The 19,030-nt window shown below is 44.3% G+C and overlaps 1 protein-coding gene across 3 annotated transcripts in view; it reads left to right on the plus strand.

Annotated features, from left to right (window-relative positions):
• The first annotated feature begins 1,451 nt into the window (after positions 1–1,451).
• The window catches only part of ASCC3 (activating signal cointegrator 1 complex subunit 3), an 825,088-nt gene continuing 807,509 nt past the window's right edge, over positions 1,452–19,030 (plus strand). Inside the window, exons 1-2 of one of the 3 annotated variants that reach the window (XM_073589497.1) lie at positions 1,452–2,062; positions 18,497–18,646. In XM_073589497.1, the coding sequence (XP_073445598.1) occupies positions 18,557–18,646 (90 nt within the window). In that variant the 5' untranslated portion in view covers positions 1,452–2,062; positions 18,497–18,556. The remainder of the gene's footprint in view (positions 2,063–18,496; positions 18,647–19,030) is intronic. The other 2 variants (XM_073589498.1, XM_073589496.1) reach the window with 2 other exon arrangements.

The following is a 19,030-nucleotide window of genomic DNA, read 5'->3' on the forward strand; positions in this document are numbered from 1 at the left end:
CAAGTGAAAGCTGGATTGAAAATGTTCCAAATTCCATGAAATTTGTAATTTTCCTGTGTGGGGGCTGTGGATGGCAAACACATTAATATTATGAAACCAGCTGTAAGTGGAGCAGAGTACTTAAATTATAAAAAATACTTTTTCATTGTTCTAATGGCTATTGTGGATGATGAGTCTAGATGTGTTGCCTTGGACATTTGACTGATCAAATCGCCCTAATGCTGGAGACTTGAGATCTCAAGTATTGAGGATGCTATACATTCTACCAGACTATGTGGCACTTCAGCTGTGATTGACATGTGAGCCATGGTATTTTTCCACGTGAAGGCTATTTTATTGTTTGAGTCTCCAGCATTAGGGTGATTTGATCAGGATTGTGCGCCATTAGGTGCTCGTTGATGTAATTATATATTTACATCTATCATATGGATACACCTTATTGTGGATGTTTTTCCTTTTTTTGTTCCTTTATTTATGCTGATGATATATGCATGAGACTCAATTCATTATTGTATTGATCAGGACTAACAGGGGAATTGTATTCTTTTTGTTTTTACATGTTTTTAAATTGATATTGTTGTCAATAAAGCTTTTCTTGTTATTATTATATATATCGGTGGTGTGCATTTTTGTGGTCTTTCTTTCCTTTCTTGTTGCTTCAGCTTCACTGGAACACTTAATGTTGTTTGCGCCTCTGCAGCGCCAGCAAGTGATGTCAGTAATGTGATCACATAACCTGATCACGCTGCTGACGTCACCCTGACCCTGCTTCAGTTGTACTAGTGATTGAGTGCAATTGATCACTGGGAGTCGGCGTGCTGAACTTTCTCTGAGCTGGCTGTCAGTCCAGTGGGAGGCTAAATGCAGCCACTGGGGAAACCCATATGTCCGCTGCATCAGGTGGCTCAACTGCTCCCCCCTGCCGACTGTGCCCAGGGTAGATGCAACATCTGTTACTGAGAAATAAGCTTATGAATTGACATGCAAATAACTATGGTGAATCTGAAGCCTCTATCACTCCAGCTCTATTGCTGGCCTAGTGCTGTCTCCTACGTGACTGGCTGGCAATATAAGTTGCAGCCAGGTAAATTATGCTCAGAAACGCTAAAGCATTTCATAGAAAGTTTCCTTTAACCCTCATCTTTCTCTGCACATGACAGCTGATTTAATCAGCCATCATGTGCCTCTAACAGCCGATGGTGGAGTGGACTTTCGGCTGTGGCTGTCCAGTTCAATTCCGCCGTCAATCTCTGAAAGTAGCATTTAACATGCGCTGGAAGGAGAGCGCTATTCCACACTCCCATCGGAGTGCTTGTGATGTGACAGCAGGGCGCCGATGGGTTGTCACGAGAGCTGGCGGTCTTCTCGTGCTTGTCACTACAATGTTCATGCGAAACAGTGTCTGGCATTCATAGGAGATGGTGATTTTAGCTATACATAGCAGTGCAGGTGTGAGGCGCGGCCACGTGTTACCAGTGACATCTCCAACAACGCGTTTCGAGGCTCGCAGGCCTCTTTCTCCAGTACAAGAGATGACGAACAAACAGCATTTCCGGCTGTCTGCGCCCTCCACAGCGTCACCTGGTATGACGTCATATGGTACCGTATTACTGCTGTGAGACTGCAGGTGGCTGACAGGACCATCTCTCCCTGGTGATTGTAGTGGAGAGCCCCTGTAATCTCCGCCGCAATGTTTGTGCCTCCAAAGCAACATACAAGGAATGCCACGACCGTAATGCAAGTGTGTCATCACCAGCGTCCCGTTCACCGCCGGCAGCAAGAACGAAACCTCAGAAACCATAGGACAATCACGTGATTGCTGACGTCACAGGGACCTAATGAAGACCAGGAACTTGCCGCCAGCACTCGTGTATGGGCGCATGGATATGACGTCAACAAATCGCGTCGGGGTCAGGGAAGCCGAGCCGACCAATAGGAGCCCGCATTGCTTGCCTACGGCGTCACCCTTCCACTGCCGGCCAATGAGCTGCGTATTACTGGCCGCGGAAGAGCGTTGCCATTGGTCAGGCGCAGCTGTCATTCACCGTGTGAGCCAGCCCAGGTGAGTGAGCGGACCGGCACCGTGTGTGCACTGCCCGACCATACTGCTAGTGTACTGTGTGAGAACACACGGGGTAGACGTGGTGAGCCGCCATGACGGCACGTAGCTGTCACACGCCTCCTCTGATACCTGACAGTGTGCTGTCTGCCTTCCATAGGGTGCGCTCCCAGCTGTGCCTGCTGCAGGCGTCCTGCCCAGACGTCCCAGAGCCTCTACCCTGCTGGGTGTAGTAGTGCGCCCACAGTGTGCTGATTCCTGGGGAGACGCCTGGCCGGCACGGGGAAAGCTGGGTGTCAGCCACCGTGAGGCGCGTCCCTGAGCTCTGCTGGACAGCGGCGTGGCCGGCTGCAGTAGTGGATGCCACCCTGGCGTCTGCGGGGACAGTCCTTGTTAGGGGGTGCACACTCTGCCTTCTGCCAGGTTTTTGGTGAATCTGCATCTAAAAATAGTGAAAGAAGCGCCAGCGAAGTGATGGAAGGTTGGTTCTGTCAGCTTGTGTGGGAAAAGCGCTTGACGTTCTAATGCTGGTGAAATCTGCGGAGCCAGGCTCTGATTTCTGCTTCGTCGGCGCCTTTTGAGCGTTTTTGTCATCGTATTGGCTTCAAAATGCGACAGCATTTTCTTAATTGATTAATGGTTTTCAAAAATGTAAAAAGACTCCTCAAATGCTGAAAAAGGCAGAAAAGAAAGTGGAAGGAGCGCTTCGACAATATCTCAAAACTCTGAGAAAAATTCCCTTCAGGTTAGCAAAGCTCCAGAGATTGGGGAGCGATTCCTGACGTGTCTTCTGCACGGCCCCTGAGGGTGTGATCTTGAGCGCTTATCTCCAGCCAGCTGCACCCCAAATCCAACTAGACTTGCGATCCCATAGGCGATAAATGGAGCAGAGGCCACTTATGTGCTCCTTGCAGAACAGACTGCAGAGATCCTTCTTGGGATTCCAAGGCAGCGCTGTTGGGATCATCTGTAATCTGCAAACGATCCCATAGATACAGGATAACATTTTAGTTTGAAATTACCCTTTAATTACATGTTTACGTTGTAAAAAAAAAAAAAAGTCTGAGTTTCATGAGTGTTTCTTTTCGGTGTCATCACAGTTTCATCCAAAGTTTTATCTTGGATTAAAAAAACATAAAAATGAAGTTTTCTCCAGCTTCTCTTTTCAAACAGTCTGTCAAAAAAGGAGCGCTCAACTTATCCAGTGACCCACATAGACTTGCACTGGCGAGTTTGGTCCAACAGTATCAGACAAGGCTGTATGGTGTCTGCGGACCACTCTGTCCAAGGAAATAATCGGACATGTGAAATACACCATAGACTATCATAGGTACGAGTGCGATCCGTGAAAAGCACTGACAAATACATGGAGTAAATTTTTTCTTTTTAAAAATTACAAAAAAGTTAATGGGTCAATGCAAATGTTTGGGCGCACTTGGAGATTTGTGTGTTCATATAAGTTTCACTAAGGTTTCAGACCTTAATTAGCCTGTTATGGTTATAGCCCGTTCACTATCATTGTTAGGAAAGGCCAGGTGATACAAATTTCCCAGCTTTATAAAAACCCAGCCTCTTCTAACCTTGTGCCAAAGAACAGCAGCCATAAGTTCTTCTAAGTAGCTGCCTAGCACTCTGAAAATGGTGGAAGCCCACAAAGCTATAAGAACATAGCAAAGCATTTTCAAGTTGCCCTTTCCTCTGTTTGAAATGTCAATAAGAAATGGAAGTTAACAGGAACAGTGGGAGGTCAAGATAAAGTCTGGAAGACAAAGCAAAATGTCAGTGAAAACTGCTTGTAGGTATGTTAGGCAAATCAGAATCCCTGCTTTACTGCAAAAGACCTTCACAAAGATTTAGCAGACTCAAGTTGTGGTACATTATTCTACTGTTCAGAGACACCTTCACAAAAATGGCCTTCATGGAAGAGTCATCACAAGAAAACCTCTCCTGCGTCCTCACCTTAAAATTTAGCATCAGAATTATGCAAAATAACATCAAAACAAGCCCTGTGGACCGACAAGGCTAAAATAGAACTCTTGTTCCACAATGATCAAAGGTATGTATGGAGATAAAAGGGCACAGAATTTCAGGAAAAGAACATCTCGCCAACCATTATGCATGGTGGTGGATCAATCATGCTTTGGGGTTGTGTTGCAGCCAATGGCACAAGGTACATTTCACGGGAAGAATGGATTCAATTACATTTTAATAATTTTCTGGTGCAAGCAAAACATAATCTGTAAAGAAAGATGAATTTGAAAAGAGGATGGCTTGTACAAATGGATAATGACCCTAAACACACTTCAAAATCCACTGTAGACTACCTCTAAAGGTGCAAACTGAAGGTTTTACAATGGCCCTCACAGTCCCCTGATCTGAAAATCTGGGACTAGACCTCAAAATAGCAGTTCATGCAAGACAACCCAGGAATCTCATGGAACGGGAAGAATTTTCCAAGGAATAATGCATGAAAATCTCTCAAACAAGAATTGAAAGACTTGGCTGGCTATAAAAAGCGTTTACAAGCTCTGATACTTTCAAAAGGGGGTGATACTAAGTACTAACCTTGCAGGGTTCACAAACTTTGCATTGGCCCATTTTACTTTTTGTAATTTCCTAAAAAAAATAGATATTCTTGCCTAAAATACAAAGGAAATATGTCTTTAGCTTTAATTTTAACTTTAGGCCTTTTAGGGATCATTTCTTCTTTAACTTGCTTAATTGTTCACAATAACAAAACTTTTACATGCCACTGTACAGTAGATGAAATGCACAGCTCAGTAAGGCTATGCCTTTTTGTGCAAGCTGCAAGAGACTACAGCAAAACCAAAGAATTAAGCCAGGACATAGGTTCTCTGACCATTTCACAGACAAATCTATGGTAAATAAATGAACTATTACGTCTTTTCACAGAACAAACTACTTTAACCCCTTAATGTCCAATGACGCACACAGTCCGTCATCAGACATTTCCCCTGCTTTGATGAGGGCTCCGGCGCTGAGCCCGCATCAAAGCCGGGACGTGTCAGCTGTTATGAACAGCTGACATGTGCCCGCAATAGGCGCGAGTGGAATCGCCGTCCGCCCACGCCTATTAACTAGTTAAATGCCGCTGTCAAAGCTGACAGCGGGCATTTAAATAGCATTTCCGGCCGCCGGGCCGGAAATGACCTCATCGCCGACCCCGTCACGTGATCGGGGGTCGGCGTCATGTTGCCTGGACAACCAGAGGTCTCTATGAGACCTCTATGGTTGTTCCAGGCATATGGCTTTCAGCGCCACCCGGTGGTCGGCACTGAAAGCACAGCAGTTAATCTACATATGGGCGATCTGCTCATCGCCCATATGTAGCAGAGCCGATCGGGTTGCGCAAGCTTCTAGCCTCCTATGGAGGCTATTGAAGCATGCCAAAAAAAAAAAAATGTTTAAAAATAAAAAAAATTAAAAAAACCTAAAAGTTCAAATCACCCCCCTTTCGCCCCAATCAAAATAAAACAGTAAAAAAAAATCCCACATACACATGTTAGGTATCGCCGCATTCAGAATTGCCCGATCTATCAATAAAAAAAAGCATTAACCCGATCGCTAAACGGCGTAGCGAGAAAAAAAGTAAAAACGCCAGAAGTACGTTTTTTTGGTCACCAAGACATTGCATTAAAATGTAATAACGGGCGATCAAAAGAATATATCTGCACAAAAGTGGTATCATTAAAAACGTCAGTCCGGCACGGAAAAAATAAGCCCTCACCCGACCCCAGATCATGAAAAGTGGAGACGCTACAGGTCTCGGAAAATTGCGCAAATTTTTTTTTTTTTTTTTTTTTTCTTTAGCAAAGTTTGGAATTTTTTTTCATCACTTAGATAAAGGAGGACATAGACATGTTTGGTGTCTATGAACTCGTAATGACCTGGAGAATCATAATGGCAGGTCAGATTTAGCATCTAGTGAACCTAACAAAAAAGTCAAGCAAAAAACAAGTGTGGGATTGCACTTTTTTTGCAATTTCACCGCACTTGGAATTTTTTTCCCGTTTTCGAGTACACGATATGGTAAAACCAATGATGTCATTTAAAAGTACAACTCGTCCCGCAAAAAAAAAAAGAAAACCCTCACAAAAATAAAAAAGTTATGGCTCTGGAAAGAAGGGGAGGGAAAAATGAAAATGTAAAACCAAAAATACCCCTGGTCGTTAAGGGGTTAAAGCGCTTGTTCCCTTTCAGATAATGGCACAGTTTGATAAAAAAATTAATAACAAAGTGCGCTGTACTTGCCTTCCCCATGATAGTATCCGCCATTGCCCCTGGTGTTGACTGTGGCACTGATGTCACGTCGGCGGTGTATCAGCCAATCGGTGAGCTCAAAGGTTTTGCCAGTGTAGACAAAGCGCCCCCTTCAGAGCTGCTGAGCTCTCTGATTGGCTTCTGCGCGGTTAGTGTGACGGCAGCAGCAGAAACTCGCTGATGGACCCAGGGAAAATGAATACAGTGCAGTATGTTGTTTTTTAACAAGTTGCAGTGGGAGTTGAACAAACAAACAAGTCCTGTATTTGTAATGTGCTCATCATTATTGGCACCCCTTCATTTTTTTAATCGACTGTACAATATCTTCAGAAATATATGGAAATGTACCAAAGTTATATCGTCAGGATTTTTTCTATTTCAAAATTTCGTTTTTCCTGTAAGAAAAATATCACAAACAGATAATGCTCCACAAGCAGGAGGAGTGAGGATGTACAGTCATAATACATGTCATTAAACATAGACAATCATTATAATATGTAAATGGGGCAAAGTCACACATCCCATTCACTTGACATTATTTTTGAAAAGTACACATATGAATGGAAAGATATACACTGCTCAAAAAATAAAGGGAACACTCAAATAACGCATCCCAGACCTGAATGGCTGAAATATTCTTATTGAATACTAGTTCTGTACAAAGGTGAATGTGCTGACAACAAAATCACACAAAAATCATCAATGGAAAGCAAATTTATTAACCAATGGAGGCCTGGATTTGGAGTCACACACAAAATTAAAGTGGAATGTAGTGTCCTTAAAACAAGTCAAAATGAGGCTCAGTATTGCCTGTATGACCTCCCTACTGTACAACGCCTGGGCATGCTCCTGATGAGGTGGCGGATGGTCTCCTGAGTGTTCTCCCAGGCCTTGACTAAAGCATCCGCCAACTCCTGGACAGTCTGTGGTGCAATGTGACGTTGGTGGATGGAGCGAGACATGATGTCCCAGATGTGCTCAATCAGATTCAGGTCTGGGGAACGGGCGGGCCAGTCCATAGCTTCAATGCCTTCATCTTGCAGGAACTGCTGACACACTCCAGCCACATGAGGTCTGGCATTGTCCTGCATTAGGAGGAACCCAAGGCCAAGCACACCAGCATATGGTCTCACAAGGGGTCTGAAGATCTCATCTCGGTACCTAATGGCAGTCAGGCTACCTCTGGTGAGCACGTTTGCATCAACCTTCGAAGACATGTCTTCTTAATTTTCCTCTCCCCCACCTCCAGGGTGGTTCTTGATGGTTCCATGCTCAGTAAACTTCTTAGTAACTTTGCTCACTATTAAAACTAGGATACCAAGGTCTTTGGCAATGGCCTTATACCCTTTGGAAGTCTTGTGTTTGCTAATAATAGCAGTTCTGATGTCCTCAGACAGCTCCTTTGTCTTCACCATTGCTACAAAGGAATAGGGCCTATCATGTGGCTTTTTAAAACACTGAAGTCATCATTCATTGGCTAATTCATGTCACTTGGGCATCAACTATTAATCACAGTTGATTCCCATTTGTGATTGACCACAGGCGAGTCAAAATGTGTTTCCATACTAATTCAATGTCAAGGATGCCAATACCAGTGCCACAGCAAGCTTTAGGTTTTTCTGTTTTTCCCTCCCATTGTTTTAGGTTTTAAATTATTGTGTATTATTTTCTCTTGTATTTATCACAAATGCTCTATACAAAAAAATGTTTCATTTGATTCATTTTTTTCACAAAATATTACAAATTATGTCCTTAAACTTCATGGGTTCCAATAACGATGAGTTGGACTGTATATGTGTCAGTGTAAGGCTCTGTCTGGCAGGAACTAATAGATGCACACAGAAGGCAGACCCTGGGGTCTTCATTAGGCTTCTAGATGTCAAAAAAACCTATTGACATGCCAAAATCAAAACACTGAGGCACAATTGGATTTACAGATGGAGCCACCTCCTTCTGGCTAACTGCTGAGATACCTCAGTTGCTTTCACTTTATCATCTGATAGATAAACACCTGACTTTGGAGTTATCTCCAATTTTGGCTGTTGCAGCAGATTGTCTACTGCCAGATACAATTTCTCACTTGAAATGTAATCATACACAATGGCCATACAAGTCAAATCAAGAATATATTTCTGGCCACACGTGAATCTCTGTGTACTTTATTGTGTACGTATGCCCACGTAGGACATATAGACGAAGGTTGTCTTTTCTGTATTTACACCTGAACATTGTCATCTAGCTGGAGGACAATGGCTATTTCCTAATTTGGTGATATGGGGGGGGGACGCTGATGTAGATAGAGCTAATATATGGCATTATGTCCTATGTTCTGTATAAGGGGTCAACATGGAGTATTACCTCTAATCAGCCCACATGATTTTACAGGTATGTAGCAGTTTGCTGTGCTGTTTTGTGGGTAACTTTTCTGTTTACCTGTAGAATCATGTGGCCAATAGCAAACAGCTTGAAAACCGTGATGGTTTGCACTAACACAGCATGGTGGTACTGCTTGCATTGTAATTTCTATATATATCAGTACCCTGGTGGTTTATTATGTTTCTTTATACAGTTGTGTGAAAGTGTTTGCCCCCTTCCTAATTTTCTATTCTTTTGCATGTTTGTAACACTTAAATGTTTCAGATCGCCAAACCAATTTTAATATTAAACAAAGATAACACAAGTCAACACAAAATGCAGTTTTTAAATGAAAGTCTTCATTATTAAGGGAAAAAGAAAACCAAACCTGAAGGGCCCTGTGTGAAAAAGTGATTGCCCCCTAAACCTAATAACTGGTTGGGCCCCCCTTAGTAGCAACAACTGCAATCTATCGTTTATGATAACTGACAATGATTCTTTTACATCACTTTGGAGGAATTTTGTCCCACTCATCTTTGCAGAATTGTTGTAATTCAGCCACCTTGGAGGGTTTCTGAGCATGAACCGCCTTTTTGAGATAATGCCACAATTGAATTAAGATCAAGACTTTGACTAGGCCACTCCAAAGCCTTAATTTTGTTTTTCTTAAACCATTCAGAGGTGATCTTGCTGGTGTGTTTTGGATCATTGTCCTTTTGCGTAACCCAAGTGTGCTTCAGCTTGAGGTCACAAACAGATGGCCGGACATTCTCATTCATGATTTTTTGGTAGACGGCAGAATTCCTCATTCCATTTACCAAAGCAAGTCTTTCAGGTCCTGAGGCAGTAACCCAGCCCCAGACCATCACACTACCATCACCATATTTTACTGTTAGTATGATGTCCTTTTTCTGAAATACTGTGTTGCTTCTACGCCAGATGTAATAGGACATAGACCTTCCAAAAAATTCAACTTTTGTCTCATCAGTCCATAGAGTATGCTACCAAGAGTCTTGGGAATCATCAAGATGTTTTCTGGTAAAACTGAGACGAGCCTTTATGTTCTTATTGCTCAGTAGTGGTTTTCGTCTTGGAGCTCTGCCATGCAGGCCATTTTTTACTAGCCTCTTTCTTACAGTGGAGTCATAAACACTGATCTTAAATGAGACGAGCTGGGCCTGCCGTTCTTTGGATGTTGTTGTGAGGTTTTGTGACCTCTTGGATGAGTCATCGCTGCTCTCTTGGGGTAATTTTAATCAGTCAGCCACTCCTGGGAAGGTTCACCATTGTTCCATGTTTTCGCCATTTGAGGATAATGGCTCTCACTGTGATTCAATGGAGTCCCAAAGCTTTAGTAATGGCTTTGTAACCTTTTCCAGACTCCGTAGCTCTCAATGACTTTGTTCCTCATTTGTTCCAGAATTTTTGGATCGCGGTATGATGTCTAGCTTTTGAGTATCTTTTAGTCTTCTTCACTTTGTCAGGCAGGTCCTATTTTAAGTGATTTCTTGATTGAGAACAGGTGTGGCAATAATCAGGCCTGCATGTGTCTAGGGAATTTGAACTGAGCCCCCCGAAGATGTGATAAACTACAGTTAATTTATGATTTGGAGGGGGGGGCAAATCAATTTTCGACAGCCCTGTAGGGTTGAATTTCTTTTTACCATGATAATAAAGACCTTCATTTAAAAACTGCATTTTGTGTTTACTTGTGTTACTTTTGATTATTTAAATTTGTTTGGTGATCTGAAACATTTAAGTGTGACGAACATGCAAAAGAATAGGAAATCAGGAAGGGGCAAACACTTTTTCACATAACTACTGTATATTTCGCACTGTTAAGGAGAACAGATACTTTTATCGAAAAAAATTAGAAAAAATGTACGATGTGTGTACACGGGACATATCTTCTGCTAGTGGTCTGCAGTAGAACGGCACTGCTAAATCCTCAGAGATACTACATTTACCTCTTCACATTGCAAAGGGTGAAATTCTGCTGCAGATTGTTTTTGCATCACGTGGATGAGATTTCTTACAGGGGGTTGTTCTCATCTTTCTGAATAGGAGTACTCCACTCGCCATGCCTCTCAAATTCCTGCTTGTTGATGAACTGCCCATGAGGACCAACATTCACACGGCTTTCCAAGGTGCAAGTAGACAGCCTTACCTCTGCAGCAATAGCACAGAAGATGGCCAGATCCGGCAATCATGATATCAGTGATTATAAGCTCTATAGCAAAGAGCTTGTAAGCGCTGTGTTCTTTGCCTAGGAGACCAGCCACCTCTCATATTTTACAGAGGTAGTCGGTAACCTAGACAATGAGCAGCAAACAATAGAAATGAAAATTAGAAACAAAGAGGATTTTTTTAACAATTGTTTTTACAAGTACTTTGCAAATTTGCGCATTTCACACTGTTAGACAACCTCTTTTTAGCTATTGGGAAGAGTTGGTGCAATTCAGTAATGTCGGCTGAATGCACAATGAGCCATGTGAATTAGGGCGTAGCGCATACATAGGCAGGCTGAGGGGATGGCTTACCACAGTCTTTTTCATATTGGTGCTTACATTCACAGAAATAGATATTTGGCCTTAGTGAAATTTCCACGTCTCAGCAGACGGCTTTCCGAGGCCTAATATCGGACGGACATTCTCCTTCAGAGACATCTGCATTTTCCTGTCTCTTTTCCTGTTCATACTGAATTAATACTAGAAAACCTCCCATGTTTTTCTTCTTTTCACCTTTACAGGTCATGGCTCATATTTCAGTCTTTTCTCTCTTCGTGCTGGATTAAATCCAGCTGCCAGAAGCTTAATATGACAAAAACTGAAATCCAATTTTACCACCCTTCACTCTGTCACTAACCTTTCATTTCCCCTCTTCTCCGCGCTGACAACACATGCATCACCACTGCCTCAGTTGCCAAAAAGTCCAGCCTTTACTACAGGCCACAAACTTTTCTCACGCTTGTTTGTCAGCTAAAATGTGAAGCTCTTCAAGGTTTCACGTTATAAATGTATCTCCGTGTCAGCCGATCTCTGGAAGCCGCTGTGTGATGTATTAAAGGGAAAAAAGCCTTCAGACTCCCTAATAACTTCCTATCCACAGATTGCCCAATTATATTACCCTCGTTATTGACAGTGACGGTGCTGGGCATGACTGCCATGCTGCAAGAGGGTATCTCACAGCATTCCTAGATTGGGGCTGGTGCCATGTTCTGTATTGATACATGTCAGCAGCCCAGCGAGGAGGATTATTGGCAGTGCCCAGCATTGGAGCATGGATTAGAAGGTAGCTAATTTGCAAGATTTTCTCTTGGCATCATTACATGCCTTGTTTGCATATTTCTTGTCACTTCCTTCTATTACAATATGTTGACATCAGCGTTGGAGACTCCATCACAGACTTTAGCAAAACTGCTTGCCAAAAAGCGCATCCTGCATTTCCGTGCCATTCCAGACACCTAATCCAGGGCTGGCCCTTTAGCAATAACGAAAGTTACAAATGATTGTAGATGAATTGGTTTCATGGACTAAACAATTATAATCCACTTTGTATTTTTGCTGGCACATGTACAAAAATGGATGTAGATGTCTGACTAGCTTAAGTAAAGCCCAGGTAATTTCACAAAAGGTGTTTTCATGAGGACACAAAAAAAGCCAGGAATGAAGTGTTAGAAGCAGTGGAGTCGGTAAGCCAAATAAATGACTTCTCAATTTCCTTGAGTCCGACCCCACAGCCCGGCCCCACTACTGAGCATGTACATAAAGTGCAGCACAGATTCATCTCACCTCCGACCCCACAACACTGCCTCACTACTGAGCATGTACATAAAGTGCAGCACAGATTCTTCTCACCTCCGACCCCACAACACTGCCTCACTACTGAGCATGTACATAAAGTGCAGCACAGATTCATCTCACCTCCGACCCCACAGTACTGGTAACTACTGAGCATGTGCATTAAGTGCAGCACAGATTCATCTCACCTACAACTCCACAACACTGGTCACTACTGAGCATGTGCATTAAGTGCAGCACAGATTCATCTCACCTACAACTCCACAACACTGCCTCACTACTGAGCATATGCATTAAGTGCAGCACAGATTCATCTCACCTCCGACCCCACAGCACTGGTCACTACTGAGCATGTACATAAAGTGCGGCACAGATTCATCTCACCTACAACTCCACAACACTGCCTCACTACTGAGCATGTACATAAAGTGCAGCACAGATTCATCTCACCTCCGACCCCACAACACTGCCTCACTACTGAGCATGTACATAAAGTGCAGCACAGATTCATCTCACCTCCGACCCCACAGTACTGGTAACTACTGAGCATGTGCATTAAGTGCAGCACAGATTCATCTCACCTACAACTCCACAACACTGGTCACTACTGAGCATGTGCATTAAGTGCAGCACAGATTCATCTCACCTCCGACCCCACAGCACTGGTCACTACTGAGCATGTACATAAAGTGCAGCACAGATTCATCTCACCTACAACTCCACAACACTGCCTCACTACTGAGCATGTACATAAAGTGCAGAACAGATTCATCTCACCTACAACTCCATAACACTGCCTCACTACTGAGCATGTACCTAAAGTGCAGCACAGATTCATCTCACCTCCGACCCCACAGCGCTGCCTCACTACTGAGTATGTACATAAAGTTCAGCACAGATTCATCTCACCTCCTACCCCACAGCACTGTTGAACATGTACATAAAGTGCAGCACAGATTCATATCACCTCTGACCCCACAGCACTGGTCACTACTGAGCATGTGCATAAAGTACAGCACAGATTCATCTCACCTCCGACCCCACAGCACTGCCTCACTACTGAGCATGTACATAAAGTGCAGCACAGATTCATCTCACCTCCTACCCCACAGCACTGGTCACTACTGAGCATGTAAGTAAAGTGCAGCACAGATTCATCTCACCTCCTACCCCACAGCACTGCTGAGCATGTACATAAAGTGCAGCACAGATTCATATCACCTCTGACCCCACAGCACTGGTCACTACTGAGCATGTGCATAAAGTGCAGCACAGATTCATCTCCCCTCCGACCCCACAGCACTGCCTCACTACTGAGCATGTAAGTAAAGTGCAGCACAGATTCATCTCACCTCCGACCCCACAGCACTGCCTCACTACTGAGCATGTAAGTAAAGTGCAGCACAGATTCATCTCACCTCCGACCCCACAGCACTGGTCACTACTGAGCATGTATATAAAGTGCAGCACAGATTCATCTCACCTCCGACCCCACAGCACTGCCTCACTACTGAGCATGTACATAAAGTGCAGCACAGATTCATCTCACCTCCGACCCCACAGCGCTGCCTCACTACTGAGTATGTACATAAAGTGCAGCACAGATTCATCTCACCTCCTACCCCACAGCACTGCTGAGCATGTATATAAAGTGCAGCACAGATTCATATCACCTCCGACCCCACAGCACTGCCTCACTACTGAGCATGTACATAAAGTGCAGCACAGATTCATATCACCTCTGACCCCACAGCACTGCCTCACTACTGAGCATGTACATAAAGTGCAGCACAGATTCATCTCACCTCCGACATCACACCACTGCCTCACTACTGAGCATGTGCATAAAGTGCAGCACAGATTCATCTTACCTCCAACCCCACAGCACTGCCTCACTACTGAGCATGTGCATAAAGTGCAGCACAGATTCATCTCACCTCCGACCCCACAGCACTGCCTCACTACTGAGCATGTGCATAAAGTGCAGCACAGATTCATCTCACCTCCGAACTCAAAGCACTGCCTCATTACTGAGCATGTGCATAAAGTGCAGCACAGATTCATCTTACCTCCGACCCCACAGCACTGCCTCACTACTGAGCATGTGCATAAAGTGCAGCACAGATTCATCTCACCTCCGACCCCACAGCACTGGTCACTACTGAGCATGTGCATAAAGTGCAGCACAGATTCATCTCACCTCCGACCCCACAGCACTGCCTCACTACTGAGCATGTGTATAAAGTGCAGCACAGATTCATCTCACCTCCGACCCCACAGCACTGCCTCACTACTGAGCATGTGCATAAGGTGCAGCACAGATTCATCTCACCTCCGACCACACAGCACTGCCTCACTACTGAGCATGTGCATAAAGTGCAGCACAGATTCATCTCACCTCCGACCCCACAGCACTGCCTCACTACTGAGCATGTGCTTAAAGTGCAGCACAGATTCATCTCCACTAAAGGCTGAGATCCTTAAATCAGGAAAGGAAAAGATATTTCAGAACTGCCCAAATTCTTATGAAAACGTTTACAGCACATCCTGCATTGTACTACTGTACACAATTTATTACCGTATATATTATTGGAGTCGGAGTCGTTCCATTTTATACCAACTCCAACACCTTGATTAGAAGTGAGCAAAAAGATTACTAGTTCCTTGGTCTCGCGGCCATGTCGGTAGTCATTGGACACCAGAATAGAGTCATGTGAAACACTGCCAGCATCCCCAATGCCTCATCTCACCTCCGACCCCAAAGCACTGCCTCATTACTGAGCATGTGCATAAAGTGCAGCACAGATTCATATCACCTCCGACCCCACAGCGCTGCCTCACTACTGAGCATGTACATAAAGTGCAGCACAGATTCATATCACCTCTGACCCCACAGCACTGCCTCACTACTGAGCATGTACATAAAGTGCAGCACAGATTCATCTCACCTCCGACATCACACCACTGCCTCACTACTGAGCATGTGCATAAAGTGCAGCACAGATTCATCTCACCTCTGACCCCACAGCACTGGTCACTACTGAGCATGTGCATAAAGTGCAGCACAGATACATCTCACCTCCGACCCCACAGCACTGCCTCACTACTGAGCATGTGCATAAAGTGCAGCACAGATTCATCTCACCTCCGACCCCACAGCACTGCCTCACTACTGAGCATGTGCATAAAGTGCAGCACAGATTCATCTCACCTCCGACCTCAAAGCACTGCCTCACTACTGAGCATGTGCATAAAGTGCAGCACAGATTCATCTCACCTCCGACCCCACAGCACTGGTCACTACTGAGCATGTGCATAAAGTGCAGCACAGATTCATCTCACCTCCGACCTCAAAGCACTGCCTCACTACTGAGCATGTGCATAAAGTGCAGCACAGATTCATCTCACCTCCGACCCCACAGCACTGCCTCACTACTGAGCATGTGCATAAAGTGCAGCACAGATTCATCTCACCTCCGACCCCACAGCTCTGCCTCACTACTGAGCATGTGCATAAAGTGCAGCACAGATTCATCTCACCTCCGACCTCAAAGCACTGCCTCACTACTGAGCATGTGCATAAAGTGCAGCACAGATTCATCTCACCTCCGACCCCACAGCACTGGTCACTACTGAGCATGTGCATAAAGTGCAGCACAGATTCATCTCACCTCTGACCCCACAGCACTGCCTCACTACTGAGCATGTGCATAAAGTGCAGCACAGATTCATCTCACCTCCGACCCCACAGCACTGCCTCACTACTGAGCATGTGTATAAAGTGCAGCACAGATTCATCTCACCTCCGACCCCACAGCACTGCCTCACTACTGAGCATGTGCATAAGGTGCAGCACAGATTCATCTCACCTCCGACCCCACAGCACTGCCTCACTACTGAGCATGTGCTTAAAGTGCAGCACAGATTCATCTCCACTAAAGGCTGAGATCCTTAAATCAGGAAAGGAAAAGATATTTCAGAACTGCCCAAATTCTTATGAAAACGTTTACAGCACATCCTGCATTGTACTACTGTACACAATTTATTACCGTATATATTATTGGAGTCGGAGTCGTTCCATTTTATACCAACTCCAACACCTTGATTAGAAGTGAGCAAAAAGATTACTAGTTCCTTGGTCTCGCGGCCATGTCGGTAGTCATTGGACACCAGAATAGAGTCATGTGAAACACTGCCAGCATCCCCAATGCCTCATCTCACCTCCGACCCCAAAGCACTGCCTCATTACTGAGCATGTGCATAAAGTGCAGCACAGATTCATATCACCTCTGACCCCACAGCACTGCCTCACTACTGAGCATGTACATAAAGTGCAGCACAGATTCATCTCACCTCCGACATCACACCACTGCCTCACTACTGAGCATGTGCATAAAGTGCAGCACAGATTCATCTCACCTCCGACCCCACAGCACTGGTCACTACTGAGCATGTGCATAAAGTGCAGCACAGATTCATCTCACCTCCGACCTCAAAGCACTGCCTCACTACTGAGCATGTGCATAAAGTGCAGCACAGATTCATCTCACCTCCGACCCCACAGCACTGGTCACTACTGAGCATGTGCATAAAGTGCAGCACAGATTCATCTCACCTCCGACCTCAAAGCACTGCCTCACTACTGAGCATGTGCATAAAGTGCAGCACAGATTCATCTCACCTCCGACCCCACAGCACTGCCTCACTACTGAGCATGTGCATAAAGTGCAGCACAGATTCATCTCACCTCCGACCCCACAGCACTGGTCACTACTGAGCATGTGCATAAAGTGCAGCACAGATTCATCTCACCTCCGACCTCAAAGCACTGCCTCACTACTGAGCATGTGCATAAAGTGCAGCACAGATTCATCTCACCTCCGACCCCACAGCACTGCCTCACTACTGAGCATGTGCATAAAGTGCAGCACAGATTCATCTCACCTCCGACCCCACAGCACTGCCACACTACTGAGCATGTGCATAAAGTGCAGCACAGATTCATCTCACCTCCGACCTCAAAGCACTGCCTCACTACTGAGCATGTGCATAAAGTGCAGCACAGATTCATCTCACCTCCGACCCCACAGCACTGGTCACTACTGAGCATGTGCATAAAGTGCAGCACAGATTCATCTCACCTCCGACCCCACAGCACTGCCTCACTACTGAGCATGTGCATAAAGTGCAGCACAGATTCATCTCCACTAAAGGCTGAGATCCTTAAATCAGGAAAGGAAAAGATATTTCATAACTGCCCAAATTCTTATGAAAATGTTAACAGCACATCCTGCATTGTACTACTGTACACAATTTATTACCGTATATATTATTGGAGTCGGAGTCGTTCCATTTTATACCAACTTCACTTGATTAGAAGTGAACAAAAAGATTACTAGGGCCTTGGTCTCGCGGCCATGTCTGTAGTCATTGGACACCAGAATAGAGGCATGTGAAACACTGCCAGCATCCCCAATGCCTCTTCTGATTAGTAGGCTCACTGTGAAATTTCTACTTCATGCTGCAATAATGGCGCCACATCGGGCCCACTAATCTGAAGAGACACCAGGGATCCATGGACTACTGACTTGACCAGGGGCATGTAAAACTGTTTGCTCAACTTTAATTAAAGTTTTTTTAAACATTTCTGTTGAAGTTTTAGGGTATGTGCACATTTAGTTGTTTTCTGTGTTTTCCGCAGAGGACATGCTTCATTTTTTCCGCAGCGCCTTCCAATTTATGCTGCAGATGATTATATCTGATGAGATCTCATCCACCATGCTGGTACTAGTATACAGAGCACAGAATGGAAAATCAGCTCTATGATTACACAGTGTGAACATACCTTTGTAGTCATCTTTTTATATTGCATTGAAAACGTTACTTGCGTTTTATGTTTTGTCGCAGTTTATTGAAACTACAGTTATTTGTTTGTTTTCTTTCATCTTTGTGGGTTTTTTAACTTCTTATCAAACATTATCCACTTTTTTTTTCATTTTAGGTGTTACAAGTTGCAGCAAAATCCTATTTTTCATCCTATGGATCACTGAATAAGAAAGAGATGGTTTTACCTCGTCTCACAGGAGCGCTGCGCTCCTTTTCAAATGTCACCAGACAAGATGATTACAGGGGAGACTCGACAGACCTGATGGTAAAATGTTTTATCCAGGACGCAAAGTGCTAAACATTCAGAATGACTCATGATAGTCGAATGCTTTGTACATTGTGGTACACAACATCTAAAGCTGTTTTACCAATGTCCCCACAAACTGTAGTTTGTAAATATGAAAAATCCCTAAGCGCACTCAGTGTTAAAGTGTGTTTGATCCAATTACTGGCAGGACTTGTGGTGTGATCTTTGAGAGCTGTATTCCAGCATCTTGTCTATTAGCGAGCTGTGCATACCTTCGTCTAAAATCGCAGCCTAAGCACTGAATTTCAGTTGCATGTACATTTCAAAATATGAATCTGTAGACTAGAGATCCCCTCTAAATCTGTATTTTTTACAAGGGTTGTTTCATGCTTTTTTATATGT

Source organism: Dendrobates tinctorius, unplaced genomic scaffold, assembly GCF_039654945.1.
Source record: "Dendrobates tinctorius isolate UK_male_01 unplaced genomic scaffold, ASM3965494v1 ptg000111l, whole genome shotgun sequence".
Taxonomy (NCBI): Eukaryota; Metazoa; Chordata; class Amphibia; order Anura; family Dendrobatidae; genus Dendrobates; species Dendrobates tinctorius.